A 15,983-nucleotide genomic window follows, 5' to 3' on the forward strand; every position below is an offset into this window, starting at 1 on the left:
CCTCTTTGTTCTGACTGTTCTGAACAGATGCAGCCTTAAATTATTGCAACCTTCCTGCATCATTTCATCATTTCAAATGACTGCCGCTGCAGAACTCATATGTGGTCAGTGGCAACCACATTTACTTTCATCAGTCAAGCCAGTTGTTTTAAATGTGATTGTTTTCTGTTGCTGAGTAGAGTTATTTAGGAAGTAGAAATCCTTCCGACTTCTAACTTCAGGCTTCTTCTATCTACATCTTCCCTCTTCTTTCCTTCCTGCTTTCTTCAATAGCATCACTCTCATGCTCTTTTACCTTCCTCCGGTCCTTGATCCCTTCATTCTTACAGCCACTCAACCCATCTCTCCCTCCCTTCTTCCCTCCTGCATCCCCTCCTCTCTCCCGTGCGGCTCCCCCATGCCGGTGTCATTCTGTTCCTCAGGGTAACATGGACACAGGAAGTTGGTAGATAAGCCAGGATTTGAGCTCCAGATTATCTGCCTGCCTGACTCCCTCGCTCTGCCTGCCTCCAACCCACAAGGCCAGATTGGCCTGAATCCTATTTTTAGGCTGCAGCCAAAGAGACAATCCTTTTTCCTTTCCTGGATTTTGTTTCCTTGACCACACTCGAAGAAATTTTTGCATCCTCGCCATTCCTTTGTGCACAAACCAGTCAGCACTAGTTTCACTTTAAAAGCCAAATTAACAAGAGCAAAATTTCTGCGGTCCCAAAGCACATTTGTTGAAATGACACAGAGACCTAATTAATTAGCAGTTTATTTGAAAGTGATCTCAGCTGCCTTGAATCCCCAGTAGATGCAATACTTTAATGTCTCCCACGGAGGAAACATAATTTCCACGACCAAATGATCTTTTCCACTCTCTGAAGTTTATCAGCAGCCAGACGGACAGTAGTGAAGAGTCTCAAGCCTCACGTTGTTATTTCAGTTGGTGCAGATTATTCTTTTCTGGAGTAATTTTGCTTGCTGAAGCAGCCGGGGAAATCATCTTGAACGCCGCAGGTGACAGGAGATCCCCCAGGGCAGGTTTGGGTTTGACGTGGACTGTTACTGAATTTCCATGGAGTGTGGAAGAAAAGTGAAAATGTTTGGCGAGGTGTCAAGTGTCCTCGGTTCACTCCCAGTCAGGTCAGGCTGCTCACACCTCAAACCCCGCTGACTACTCGTTGATGAGAAGGGTTGAGGAAATGACTGAGCTCTTTTCAAATCATTAATTTATAAATTACCGGTCAGTGGTGTCTATGAAAGAGGCGGTACGGGGGTGTTTTTTTGAGGGAACATAAATCTTGTTCAGTTGTGTCAGATGTCAGTTCTTTACCTGAACGTCCCTCTTATTGTTGCTACTGTGATCATCTCTGCCGCTCTGGCTCTGGTCGGTAACCTCAGACTTGGTGGCGCTGTCTTTTGGAGATGACAACGTGTCGGCCGCCTCGGAAACCTTCATCGTTTCGCTGTCAAGTGTATCGGACATTCTCATTGCAATGTCTTACTGGGAGATGCTGGCAAATACAGAGAACCTGAAAGAGAAGAATATATATAAGTCTGTGAGGGTGATTTTCTCGGACAAAGTTACAAGAAAAAGGTGACGTTGGTTGCAAGTTAGGATGAGAGGCTGCACAGGTTGAATTTCTCCATGATTATTATTGTTTTATTCAAGTTTCAAAGCCTCGAACAACAGCAACATACGAATGAAAAACCACAGAAAATTCTACAAGTTTTTTGTTAAAAAGCATATACCAATAATTCACTCATTTTGCCAATTCAGAATGAAACATCTCAAAAGGCATGAGGTAAAGATGAATGCATGAGCAGCATTCTGACAATATACAGTAGAGTGAAAACACGGAGAATCTGGGTCCAGTGGCTGTGGAGGCCTGACGTCCTTTGTCCTCAACCTTCTTCGCTAAACTGTAAAAGAAGCAGTTCATGTCACTAACTTTATCAACATAACATCAATTTATGTATTTATTAAATTGTACTACATTAGTACTGATTTAGTAATATGTAGTCTATATATGAGGTGTATTACTATGGCATAAAGGTCCTTAACAGTACAATAATAGAAGGAAATAAAACTTAACATGTAGAAAGCTGATCATCCATTAACTTACTTGTTCACACTCGATCCTTTAAAAACAGGCCCACAGCGAAGCTCCTGCTCTCCATCCGTTATGAGGTCCCTATTTTTGTTTGAGGAGTGTTTATCAAAGACCGTTTACCAGTCTCTGATTTTATTTTATCAGAGAAAGCTTCAGTGCTGCAGAGGTAACAACAGTGACTCGCCGCACGTGTAAGGAGGCTCATTTCCCATGGAACAGCCTAACAACCATTTACAGTTGTTATAGCAGCAGCGACACTGGTGTGACTAATAACATTAACATCTAAATGGAGTTCAGCCTATCATTAACGTCATTCGTTACATCTGTGTTTGACAACTTGAACTCAATGTACGGCGTGACAAAGATCTATGAGGTAGCAGGCAGGACGAGGGGCAGTTTGTGTCATCAGTCATTACTTTCTGTCTGTGCCGTCTCGCAGCTCTGCAGCTGTTCAGCTAGAGACAATGGACATGACTGGACAAGACACAGTGGGGGTGGGGTTGCACAGTTTGCTCCTGCGAGATCAAACACTTTCAGATTACATTGCGCCTCCACTTGGGCCCAAAGGAGAAAACTTTGACATCAGTGTTTCGCTGTTTATTGTAAAGTCAGTGTGGTCAAAAAAATGACACAAACCCTCCTCCTCTATAATGTAAAGGTTTGTTTATTGTTAATACTGATTTAGTATTAAACTTAAATTGGTATTTAAAAAAAAAACATAAAAAAGGTCTATATTTATTATCAACAAAAATGTGGAATAGCTTAAATAATTTAAAATTGTATGATGTATGTAATTAAATTGTGTTTTTATTTTATTAACATCCCAAAAGGCAAAGTATCTAATACTAATTGGTTTGGATTTTGGTTGCTTTAACAACTACAGTTAAAACATAGAACATGGAGACTTTTTGGGTTGATATCAGAAGAGTAAAAAACTATTACTATTACTATTACTAAATTATTTTCAAAATAAAAGAACTCTAAATTATTGCCAATCTCGCACCTATGGTCCTTTGCAGGAAGTATCTGTGTAATTCAATGACCTCCCTATGTTGAAGTCATGGCGCGAGTTCATCCTGCTGATATGCCCCAATTATGCAGCCAGGCCCCATGCAGCCTAACACACACACACACAGAAACATGTATATGCACAAGAAGGGAGGGCTGACATCTGGTACATGAGAGCTATGATTAATAGGTTAATTAGAAACGGGCTCATCAAATTCACTTTGCACATCAAAACTGGATCCACACATGACAGCACTTACGCTGTGCTTGAGTGTGTACGTGACTGGCTGCGTGTGTGTTCCAGCCTGTGCCAAATCAGCGGGGGCCTCAACCTATTTGCCCGGCAGTGATCAGAGCCATTTTCCTATCTGATCGCTTGAGCAGCAAAAGCGGCTGGCTGAGACTTGATTGTTTATCTCCGTCCCAAAAGAGCTGAGGCAGCGAGCGGGTAGCCGCTCTCTTTAAAAAGGTGGCATCCAATTCCTCTATGTCAGAGTAATTGACTTCAAGTGAGGTCCGCTGCTCTCCCGAGCTCTTCTGCCAGGCAAATGTACCGCTAACCCAGTGCTGCGCGAGGCTAAGAGGTTAGCTCAAATTTAGCTGGGCACTGGAGAGGCCGATGTTGAATTTCAATGAGCTGTCAAAGGTTTGACAAAAGCAAGGCCGGCTGCTGCTTTACATTATTTTTACATTCTGAAGAAAAACAGCTCAATACTCCAGAGTGCTGTGCACACCTTTGAATATTTATTGTCTGTTGCTGACATTTTGATGAGTGAAGTCTCTTGAGTCGCTCTGTTGAAGATTTGCAATATTGGACAGATATTTTCAAGAGCCGGGCTTCTGATGGATGGCTATTTTGTCCCTCACCGAATCCTTCATTCTTCCAAACACATTTCATCATGGGACTGGAGTGTAGGACTAAATTTGGCTTAAGATTTTGATGCATTCAAAATTTCACCGTCTCGTCTCTCATGGCTGATGTAATTGCACTGTGTGCCTGTTTAGTATCCCTGATGTTTTGACTGCATAAGTAATATGGATCATCATTAGATCCTTAGCGTGACATTAAGGAAACGTCTGAGAATTTAGGGAGTAGCAAATTGCTCTCTTATGAGTGAGACTGAAAATACAAGTCACCATATTTTGATCATTCATATACATCTCTCCCCCTAATTATTGCAGTAGTCCTGCAACTAATGATTCTTGTCATTCTTGATCAATCTGTTGATTATCTTCTCGATTAATCAAGTTGTTGTTTGGTCTATAAAATGTCAGAAAATGGTGAAAAACGTAGGTCAGTGTTTCCAAAAGCTCACGATGGTGTCCTCAATGCATTGGTCTGTGCATAACCCAAAGAAATTTTGTTTAATATCATAGAGGAGTAAAGAAACCGATTAATCGATTATCCAAATAGTTTGAAGTCCACAGCTAATCGATTAATTGTTGCAGCTCTATATTGCAGTCATGGATAATCCACTAAATGTTATGACACCTAATTGCTTTCATCAGCAACCGTTGTGCTTTCTTACAGCTCCACAGGTTAAATCTTTACTTACTTTAAAAATACTTTATTACACTGTACAAAGGCATTCCATTAGGTTTGATATTAATATAAATGTTTAAATACAGAGTTTTACTGTAGTTTATTGAGTTCGAAATAGAGGGTTGGCTGCCTGAGATTACATCAGAAAGGTAAAAAATAACATGCATATGGTAAATCCATAGTACCTTTGTGAGAACACACAATGTTTCTAGAAAGAGTACTTAGTGTTACTACACTAGTCTAATGACAGAGACGTAATGTTATGGCTACCTCCACATGGTGCAAGTGTTAATGTAATAGATACACTAGCTCAAAAAGAAATGCAGAGAAATAAGTTAAAATATGTGTTTATTCAGGTATCCGTTATTTTTGATGGACTTGACATTACATTACTGCACTATTTTACTGATAACATTTTACCATCAGTGGGAAAGGGTGCTTTGGGTGAATAAGATTAGGGCAAAACAAGAGTATCATGTCAGAATAACAGGAAATTGTTTATTTATAATGTTTTAATGAAAGTGTAAACTGGTGAGTCAGTATCTGAATAAATGCGTCATATTATGGATGTTAAAAGGAAATCAATGTTGAGCTGTATGTTTTTAAACACAAACACCATTTGACATAGTGAAATTAGTTAAATTGCAATTCTTTTGACAAGAACAACAGTGGAAAGGTAAATATACCAAGTGTGAACAGTCTTGTTTCAGTTGGACTGAAAAATCCCATCTCAAACAAAGCGTCTGAGCAAAGTGATAAAACGTTACAATACACCCTGCCACATTCTGGTTAAGTGACTCATTTGTGACTAAGGCTATAATTACTCATCAGCTCATGATCTAATATTTAGTAGGCATGTAACACATCGGAAACCAAGCTGCGGTTCCGTCTTCCATTTTGAAAGAGGTGGAGAATTTGTTTATTGTTGAACTGTTTATACCGATGAACCAACTCCTGATATTCATATAACAGTAGCCATTCTTGCAGATTTCCTGAAATTTAATTAAAATGTGCTCTACATTTGGATTGAACCCTGACTTTTCTAGAGTATCTTCCCAGACTGACTATTCTTGTCAAAGAGAAATAAACAGGGGACGTACTTGTTGGGTAGCCAGTGGTGGTTGTGGTGAAGGAGGACGTGGCTGGTGAAGTCGATGAGGCTGAGCCTACCGATGCCATTCGAGACTTCTTTGCCCATGTCTGCTTCAGCTGCTCTGAACAGCAACCGGGGCCTCCGACACCCTCATGACCCCTGCTGACCTGCAACCGAGAGAGGCACGGGGTTAGCGCTGCGGTGTTAGGGGTGAGAGGGGTCAGGGGTTAGGAGCGGCGGACTGGCAGCAGTCAGGATGTCAGCAACTCTAAAATATTTGTGTGGTCGGAGTACAAAGTAAAAACGTGACTGAGTGTGTATTTCGGGGCCTATGCGTGCCGATGCGCCATAAATAATGGATGAGCACAGAGATGGGAGTGCGGCGGAGGCAACAGGAGAAGGCACCCCTGCCAGCCTCGTAAAAACCATGCATTAGGAATTCAGAGAGCAGTGGGGGGAAGATAGCATTTCTCAGACGAAAGTCCTCTGCCATTTGGTGGCACATACATTTCAAATCAGCTGGCGTACAATCTCTATTTTCCAGCAAATTCCTTTCAAGCTGAACTACAGGATGACACCGGTTGGGCAGGGCAGATATCTGAAAACGCCAACAACAACAGGACTGAAAAATATTGACATATTGGAGGGAAAGTCTTTTGTGATGCAGGAAAAAAAAAAAAGCCATTTCCAGCTTTCTTGCTAAATCAGTATTTTCCTGTGCACTTCACTTGAGTATTCGGTTAGCTATGTTGCTCCTCCACAGAGTGACAATCTGATTAGTTCTTTGCTGTATTGACTGCAGTTGGTCATAGTTGCTAAATTAGGATGATAAACATCATGTGGTCTATCAGAAAATAGTGAAAATGACCGACATAATTTCCTAACACCCAAGGTGACACCTTTCAATGCCTTGTTTTCAACCACCAGCAGTCCAAAACCCAAAGATAACCAGTTTACAATGATAGCGAACTAGAGCCAAAGAGAAACAATTAATCCACTAATCAATTACTTGTTTCAGCTCTCCATCAGATTCCTTAATGCTGTACATTCCCTTACTGCGACGTATAGGCTGTAAAAGACCCTTGCTCTGGCTTTTCATTGTCTCCCTGCATTGCTCTCGGCCTCTCCCTCCTCCCCTAATCTCCGTCTCAGTGAGCGGGCGAGGTGCCACGCTGACTCTGGCACCCAGTGGTGCCAAGGCCTGGCTGCTGCTACCCAACGCGGTCTTGGTGAAGCCTCCGTGCCAGCCAAAAAAGGTCAAGTGGAATCCCTGCTTGCTTCAAAATCTCCCTTCTCACGCCACCTCGGGCTGAGATGGCGATGGGTGGGAGCGACGTGTATTTAGTGTTGGTACAACCCCACAACTCTCAGTAGTAGCTTGAAATCTGATTTTTCTATTTGACATTTTAGCAAATTTGTGAGGAAAATGTCCCCTTCAGCCTGTAGCATTTCTCCCTGGCATTAGTATGAGGCCCAAGGCGGGATCCATTCATTCAACAATGATGAATGGATCCTGCCTATGATTATTTACATCTGGAGAGTACACAACCTAGTGTATGCAGTTTGTAGCTAAGACATCTATCACTGCATGTTGGTCATCTTAACACCTCTCCTCTCAATAGCCTATATCTATTTTCCCCCTCTTGTTCCCAGCTGCTCTTATCTTTACCCTTCTGCTCTTCTTTTTGCCTCTTATCTCTTTTCTAAATGCACCCTGCACTTTTTAACATGGTCATTCTGCTGTGACAGGGTATCATCTCAGTGCCGGGGCTTTAGATTGGGCCCTTCTTGCTCGTAGCTGAAGGCATAAGTTGTGCCAATTCAAGCCGTTGCGAACAGGAGTGCCAGCTAAATGCCTGAAATGGAAAAATGTGGAGCCTGTTCTGTAATTCAGTGCTGGGTCCTGCAGCTATCACTCACATACACACACACAGAGTAAATGTTGCTCTGACAGCGGTATGGCTGAGTCTGGCCATGGGTGCTCTAGGTTTTATGACCAGAGCTGCTGAGTGGGCTTCAGGACTTTACACTGAGCCTGTATGTGTATGTATGTGTGTGTGTGTGTGTGTGTGTGTCCGTCTGTCCGTCTGTGTGTGTGTGTGTGTCCGTCTGTGTCCGTCTGTGTGTGTGTGTGCGTGTGTGTGCGCGCAGCATTGCGGCGGCAGTCATATGAATGCTAATGGCGCAAACAATGCGCACCCTGACATTTTCTTTTTATGACAGACACAGATCAGGAAACACCACAGTTCAAACGGTGCTCAACATTTTCTATGAGAACTTAGCACCGCAAAACACCCGCACACACAAACACACACACTTGCAAGCAGCAGTGAACTTGTAGAGTCTGCTTGTGCGTCCTCCCGTATTGTGCTGTAGCTGACAGGGAGTGGTTCATTGGTATTACAGTCGCCGCAGAGCGCAGCATCCTTTAAGAGGCTCCCTTAGGCATCGTTCAGTGTCACACCACCTTTATCGCCATGCCCGATGGAACATCAGCAACCTCACACACACACACACACACGAATGAGACTCAAACCTGCACATCTGCACACAATCAGAGCACAAATGCATCCATGTATTAAAATGCAGATCTGCTCAGTTAGACCGATACCTAAAAAGAAGAAAACTCAAAGATGCCAATGAAACCAACAGAATTTGATTCGTCCAACAGCTAGATATGCACACATACAAATACACATTATCCGCTGCACATATATTGAAATTAATTCTCAAAAAAAACCCAACATAGTGGGGGTCATAAGAGTGGCCGTTAACTGAGCCGAGTTAATCATACCACCAGGCTCTTAACGGACTACTCCTACGCACAATTATGTTCGATGGCAAGCTAATGAGACATTTTTCAATCACTGTGATGGCACGCACACACAAGAACAGGAGAGCGAGCACACTCCAGCATACTTATTTAATGTCCCCTTCACACAAACACACACCTGCTTCTCTCTCTTGCAAAGGCTGACCTTTCCCTCCCACGCCTCCGCTCTGTTCGGCTCTGTGTGGATCAGGGCTCTTGTCTGGGCTATAACCAGCTCAACTGGAGGTGAAGGACCCTCAATCCCTCCCTCTATCTGCTACTCCATCCCTGGCTCTATTCTCGGGTATAGCTGCCGAGGAGGTGAGTCAAACACAAGGCGGAAAAGAACAAGCCATCACCATCTCAAGCTTCTGCGCGATCACAAAGAAAAAGCCACCGATGATTTCGAAGCGCCCGAGCATCTTTCTGCATGCGGTCACAGATTACATGTTGAACAATAATTCATGCTTTATTGCTGCTGATGAGCTTTTTGCAAGTGTCACATAAAAAGAATAACAGTGGGAGCGGTGCCAGACAGCTGGGATATTGTCTGCAGAGATGTAAAATGCTAAACAGAGCTCTATTCATTGGAGCATTGTGTGGAAAAAAGCTGAGAGACAAATATAAAGGCAGTGCCATGTCTGAAGGCAACAGCTGTGTGTCACCTGCTTGCCATTTTTGAGTAAAAATGACAGGTTATGCTTGGCTGATTTCTAAAATTGTAGACACAAAACACAGCAAGTGCAGCTAAACATTCGACTGCTATGCAATTAATTTCCGACTTCCAAACAAACCAACAAAAAGACGGATTTTGAATTTATCAGCTTTGGTAGAGTGCAGGACATGCACCCTGGCTAATAAAATCAGACTTCAAATAAACAGTTAATTAGGTTGCTAATGCTGGTTTGCACTCGTTGGCACTGCAATAAAATTGATTTCAGTGTTTTGCTAAACTGAGTAACTAATCTCCCATTTTCTAGCAATTTCTGCTAATTGCAAAGCAAGGAAAGCACTGACAGGGGAGCAGTATAATTGGACCAGAAAACGATTAGTGTAAAGCTTATGAAATTATATCACTTTCATACACTGCTTGCCTCAATTTCAGGGCAACTGAGGCAGTGTCAGTTTAAGAAACTGTCTGTAATAGCTGAACTGAATGAACAGGAAAAAAAAGAAAAGAAAAAAACAAAACGATGAGGCTCTAATTGCGCTGCTCGCTCTGCCTCCAGGTCGCATAAGGTGGTGCGGCGCAGCAGAGGCGCAGTCCGCCAGCGTTAATAAATTAAATCCACAGCAGAGCATGTAGGTAATCCATTACCTATCCCATAGGATAGTTTCCAGGGAAAATCAATCTAAGCAATTAGAGGTGAAACAATGAACAAAGAAAACTAACATGCAAGTCTAGCAGTTTTGTTCTACGGAGCCATATGAGAGGAGAATAACTCAAACAGTCCGCCAGAGTCATTAAAAGTCCATTTGCAGACAACACCTGCAGAACAAATACGGGAAGCGGGGAGATAGAGGATGAGCTGGGCTGGAGAACAGAACAGAGCGAAGCCTCTTGTTGGCTGATCTTGGTTAATTATCCTCATAATGAAAAGCAGAAGCAACACTGGCAAACCAGCGTGGAGATTTAGAAAGCTCTGGCTCAGCCCGCTGAGTGACACGCCACAGACAGCACACCAAATCTCATGTTGCGCTTAGTTTAACCAGCCAAAGAAGAAGACTGCACATTTGCTTACCGAGTGCCGCCACGCACTGATTAAAGAAACAGAAAAGCTGATGCAGAAGAGATATTTAACATGGATTAACATGTTGTCGGTTTTTAAAACATAAATGAAGACACCTTATATGACAATAAACAGCAAATAAAAAAAATTCTGCCTTGAAAGGTACATTACAAAAAAAATGTCAGAGAAGCTGAATAAAATAAAATAAAATAAAGTTCAAGAAACATGAACAAGAAATCAGAAAAGGCATGTGAGGTTCATGCCCGAAGTGGCTTGAAGCTGCAGCACCCTACCTGCCCGGCAGCTCTGCCCTCCATCCCTTCTGCTACTCGGCCGTTTAGTTTCCATTGTACAGGAGGCACAATCTGCTGGAGAGGAGGCTGGAGTCGCCTCCCAGCTCGCTCCTCGGCAGCTGCCTGCTGCCTCCTGTTCGCTCGCTCGACTGAGTGAGAGTGTAAGACGGTGGAGAGGGGAGTGTAAAGGGAGAGGGCGTGTGGGTGTCACAAAGAGAGAGAGAGAGGGGTGGGGGGAGGAGAGAGGGAGGGTGCTATGCGAGCACAAGTCTACCTGCCACAACCCATCAAGCCAGCCAGCCTTGGAGACAGCGCCAAATCAACAGCTGGCCCCTATGTGATGTCAGAGCCTCAACAGCCAGTCACGGCAGCCGAGGCCGGCCTGCTCTACCGAGCGCCGACTGAACCAAAGTCACCGGCTAAATGGGGCTCTTCATTAGCTACTCTGCTTTAGGATGGAGGCGGAGGTAAGAGGAGGAGGTGGTGGAGGAGAAAAGGGCAGTCAGGGACATGGGATAGATGGAAGGAGACTCGGAGGGAGAGGAAGATGAGAAGATGAGGGTGGGAGGTAGAGCGGTAAGAGAAAAGGGCGAAGAAAGGAGCACATAGGTGCTGAAAAGAAAACGAAGGAGATAGAGAGAAGGCAAACAGGGGAGGAGGAGAGGATAGGGGACAGGATCGACACGTCTGTAGCCAGCTAGGTGCTCAAAGACCAGGTGGAGAGCCAATGGGGAGGCGCTAGCCGCTGAGAGGCCGAGCTGTTCACTGGGCTACCTTCCCATTAAAGCTGGCACCCTGCTTTTCCACACAAGAAGACAAGGCTACAGCTAATCCCACTGAGTTAGAGAGAGCCGCCACCTGAAATACCACCCATTACCGAAACAGAAAAGTGAAATGCTGCAATAAAATATTTTGCTAAAAGCAAATTTAGGATAAGCTTACTGGTAGGATCAGCTAGAAAACAATACACTGCCTGCATAAGGAAGAAGAGCAGCCGCATGTGCATGATCAAACCGCACCCCTCCTCTATTTCATCTTATGATTTTAGAGGATTTAATAGGAAAAAACAATAAGGGGTCATAGCTTCCAGCGGTATTCTTACACTTGGATTGTTTATATCATTAAAGATCAAGCATTCTGTCTTCTCTGTACAATGCAACAAAAGATAGCACGGACGGTGATAATTGAGCTCTGAAAATGTCTACTTCATAAAGCACTGAGTGAGTGACGGGCTGTCAAAGGCATAGAAAGTCACAAACATACACACAAACCTATGCGCAGCCGGAGTCTAGACTGCCATAATGTGATTGTTTTTGTCCTTTCAGTCACTCAGACTTTAACAGCAAACACAGTGGGCGGAAAAGTTCCTGCTGTCACTTAGCAACCAACACCAGGCTGCGACAACCGATCCGATCCAATCCTGCCTCATAATTGTACCATTCGTTATGCCAGGTCTCTGAAGAATTTATTATTGTGCTTCCTTAATCCAACGAAAAGGTCACCAATTGAACAAACAATTTATGGATAGGCAGATGAATTATTTAATGGCCCAGACCAAATATTATAGGAAGGAGAGATTTCTCCCCCTGGAAGGCGATGAATTATTTAGTCATTGGGCGACATCTTTGTGGAAAGCTATTACACGGCATCCTCAACCTCAATATCTGATAATGTCATCAGCTCCAAATACGGCCTAACCTGCGTAATGAATGGTCAACCCGAGTAGCGGCTGCAGTGGCCTGAGCAGCCGCGGGTGAAACAGTTTGGGCAAACAATTATTACCATTTATTTTAAGCCTCAGAGGGGTGTGCCACAGAGTGCAGACAATCACAAGAGAGCATTTGAGCAATGACTTAGTGCCCTTTTCTTTGACTACCACACTTCGTAATGCACTACACCTCACCCAGCAGGTAAAAACAGACGTTGACATTTATCCGCAATAACCAGATCACTCTAACATGGACATACCTTGACTGAGGACTTCTAAATTAGCGCACGCAATTATCGTCACAATTTTTCTAAGACATGTGTCACACATTTTAACACACATTTTATGTAGCATGTAGCTGGACAGCAGAGTTGCCAGGCCTGCAAAGATTAACACATCATCTCCACTCTTTAAAACAGCAGATGAAGGGACTGAACCAGCATCCACCCACCAGGCTCCGCTGGTACCTTAATGAGAATGTTACCATCATGATGCTCAGCATCAGTGGCAACTCGTGAGCTTTCGTTGCCATCTCCGTCCATGTCTACCAAGTCTATGAGGCGATAACTGTCTGGGTTAAAGCATTGTAATTATAGTGGGAAAGGGGTTATTTACCAAAATGAGTTGTTTGATCCATGATTTATTGCCTTTTACTAGTATAAATCTACTTCAAGTCAGGTGTTACTGTGCCTTTCTCTCTGAAAACAGCAATGGAGTTGTACTAAACTACTGTATATACATGCTCAGTGGCTTTTTAAAATCCATTTATCAACACTTTACATAAAACAAACATGAGAACCTCTAAAATGCTTGTGGTTAATTATGTGCATCCCTCATTCATTTTAATTCATATTTACAATTAATTTGTTTGCCACAAGCCTTAGAAGACTAATTTAACTGATAGTGATTGATGCATTTTATTTGTGAATCCAAATACAATATTAACCCCGTTTTGACCTTATTGCGTTAACGCTGACTTGGTTCCCTGGTATTTTATGGGGAAACTGCTCACTCGTATGTCATTTATTAATACGTGGGCTTCATCACTTAGCGTGACTTGTTTTTCTATGCTCCCATCGACCAAGAAAATGTCTCATTGCCAATCATGTTATCTACCACAACGACAAGAGACTATGATTCGTATTATGTCTAAGGAGAAGGGTGTTTACAATCAATCGAAAGCAATGCATTTTTTTTTTTGATGGATCAATAGTTAAATGCTCGTCTTCTTTAGTTTTCACTCCACAGCGAACCCGTAACACCAGACTCCATTACAAATCTGGCAATTTTAAGATTCCCCTGGTATCGGCAAATCTACTAACCCCGGACAACATGTGACAATTTAATCTGATAATTAACCCATGAAAATAAAATTCGGCTAATAAGACATGTAAGTAAGCAACGCAACAATTCAATCAAAAGCGAATTTATTGAAAAGGCTAACAGTTAACCTTAGTACACACTGTTCGTTGCCGCATATTAACGTTACTGTGAGAGAAAGAGTCGAACCAGGCCTAAAAGTTATTGAATTACGCTGTATTTTTTACAGCACTAATGATTTGGTTTTTCGGACGGACGCCGAAATTAAGAATGGCTGCTTACACTTTAGACACGGTGTTTGTTTGCCAGGTGTGTACTTCTGCCTTAAAGCACGTTAGGAGCAACATTTTGCGTTGGATCGTGTCGGGGCTAAGCTAACGATCACCTGGCACACTGGTGGCTTGCTAACGCTTGAAAACGACCAAACACCGGGCTCGCCGCGCTGTCACGCACTAGCAGCGGAGATGTTTACTGCTAACTAGCCAACAAATCCGGTTACATTTTTTTTGTTCTCACGCCGGTAACTGTTGGACAGGATACTGCAGATATCTAATGTTGCCTTACCGCTTCGGTTTAGAGTCGCTGCACAGCCGGAGTCTCTACCGCGGGTGAAGTAGCTAGCGTTAGTGGCGGAGAGAAGGAGACACGGCGGAGTCCAGCAGGCTGGGAGAGTGCGTCAGCTCCACACGTAGGGTGTTGAAAATATGTCACGTCTTGTCGTTGCTCGATTTTTTTTTTCTTGCGTTATGGCAGCACGTTTGCACGCAGTTTGTTTGATGCATTTATCGTCTGTCTCACATATCTTTTACCACCGATGTAAAGTCTTTAAACTCTTAGATGAATTGTGATTGAATTACAGTAAAGTGACAGGAAGCTGGTCTGAATGCTCTGATAACTGCGTGCTATGGGACGCCTGGTGATATAAACAGTGTTAACCTTGGATTTTCCGCGAAGCTTTTCAGTGTTTCAATTCAGTCTGCAGTTTTGAAAATACAATTGATTTCTGCCCTTTCCTCCCACTGTCTCACCGGGGTAGGCAAACCACGCAACAAAAACAATGTGGGTTTCTGCTTTCGCTTTGCCAACACAGCAATTTTACATAATGTTAAGTGCCCCAGTGCTGACCTTTTCATATAGTCTATGGTGCTGACCCTGACCCTGTGGGTCACGAAATCATATCAACGCTACTTGTGTCCAGGTCAGGTCTGCAGAGGAGTAAAGCTCATTAAAAGTACAATATTTATGTTTGCTGGCTAGTTTTTCCACTATAAGGTGGCTAGGCACAGAGAGTCCGACTCAACACGCGTGTGTCTCCGGTGTCAATAATTATAATAATACAAGCTAATTAGCTTACAAAAGTGAATATGAATTTCCAGTTTATGGTTTTAATAATAATACCACGAATGGTGCTTTTATTTCTGTAGGCAAGTCTCTTAACTTCCGGTTTAGGCTGCTAGCTCTAGCCGATGCTCTACACATGCTTACTTTTTCAGGTAGTAGCACCCGTTTATTAACTCAATTAAACTAAATTTGTCCTTAGTATTTTTAGTTGTTGTCGGCCCTTAACCTGCCAACTTGTTTTTTAGGTGCTTTAATATATCGCTGATGAAGCTAACGTTATATCTCTGCAAGTCATGAAGGTGGTTTTGGTGAAAAATGAACATTCAAGTGACATTTTTGGTTGTTGTTATTACAAAATAACGTTACGTCTCAAGCAGCACTTAGTCTTAGTGACTGCTTAAGAGAAGATGCATCACGCATGTGACTGAGGTTTCGATATTGTCCGGTACAAAAATACATCAGAATCAGAAGTGTATACTAATTACATACCAACAACATTACTGTACATAATGTTAAACTTTTGATTTTTAACAGTAACTGTAGGCGCAGCTTGCTCTCTGACTTCTATCTGGATTACACTATTGTTACTGTTTTAGACACAACAATAATTTTGTGGGGTTGTAAGTAGTCCCATACAACTAATTACATGTGAAGCAAAACGCCTACTTCCTCTTATAACACCTCTAACTCCTAACCTCTAACATGCACGTCCTGTGCTCTTCTTCTTCTATCCCCTACAATTATCTTCTATTGATTGCACTTTTTGTTAACTCTTACTTCCGTCCCTAGGTATTTACCCCATTGATGTGATATGTACTATGAGCTCTTACTAGTATTTATTGCTGCTCTTACTAGTATGTATTGTCAGTTGTAGATCTGTATTTGATGCTCCGTTGATGCTTGTATGTTGTTCCTCAAATGTAAGTCGCTTTGGATAAAAGCATCTGCCAAATGTGTAAATGTAAATGTGTGCCAGGTGAGGCAACACAAAAAAAGATGCTGTTGCTGTAACTGGGGATGGCAACTTCTACCATCT

General features: G+C 42.8%; 2 protein-coding genes across 8 annotated transcripts in view; one reads left to right on the plus strand and one right to left on the minus strand.

Moving 5' to 3' along the window:
* Positions 1 to 14,417, minus strand: part of LOC123974190 (R3H domain-containing protein 1) — a 45,783-nt gene extending 31,366 nt beyond the window's left edge. For 2 of the 7 annotated variants that reach the window (XM_046054737.1, XM_046054758.1), the window contains exons 1-3: positions 14,171 to 14,416; positions 5,751 to 5,910; positions 1,319 to 1,517 (exon numbers count right to left, since the gene is read on the minus strand). In XM_046054737.1, the coding sequence (XP_045910693.1) occupies positions 1,319 to 1,477 (159 nt within the window). In that variant the 5' untranslated portion in view covers positions 1,478 to 1,517; positions 5,751 to 5,910; positions 14,171 to 14,416. Of the gene's footprint in view, positions 1 to 1,318; positions 1,518 to 5,750; positions 5,911 to 10,578; positions 10,715 to 14,170 lie in introns of those variants that run through there. The other 5 variants (XR_006825788.1, XM_046054720.1, XM_046054744.1 and 2 more) reach the window with 5 other exon arrangements.
* Positions 14,418 to 15,030: 613 nt separating this feature from the next.
* Positions 15,031 to 15,983, plus strand: part of zranb3 (zinc finger, RAN-binding domain containing 3) — a 208,979-nt gene continuing 208,026 nt past the window's right edge. Inside the window, exon 1 of the mRNA XM_046055509.1 lies at positions 15,031 to 15,099. The gene's annotated coding sequence lies outside the window, so the exon portion shown is untranslated. The remainder of the gene's footprint in view (positions 15,100 to 15,983) is intronic.

Source organism: Micropterus dolomieu, linkage group LG01, assembly GCF_021292245.1.
Source record: "Micropterus dolomieu isolate WLL.071019.BEF.003 ecotype Adirondacks linkage group LG01, ASM2129224v1, whole genome shotgun sequence".
In the NCBI taxonomy this organism is placed as follows: domain Eukaryota; kingdom Metazoa; phylum Chordata; class Actinopteri; order Centrarchiformes; family Centrarchidae; genus Micropterus; species Micropterus dolomieu.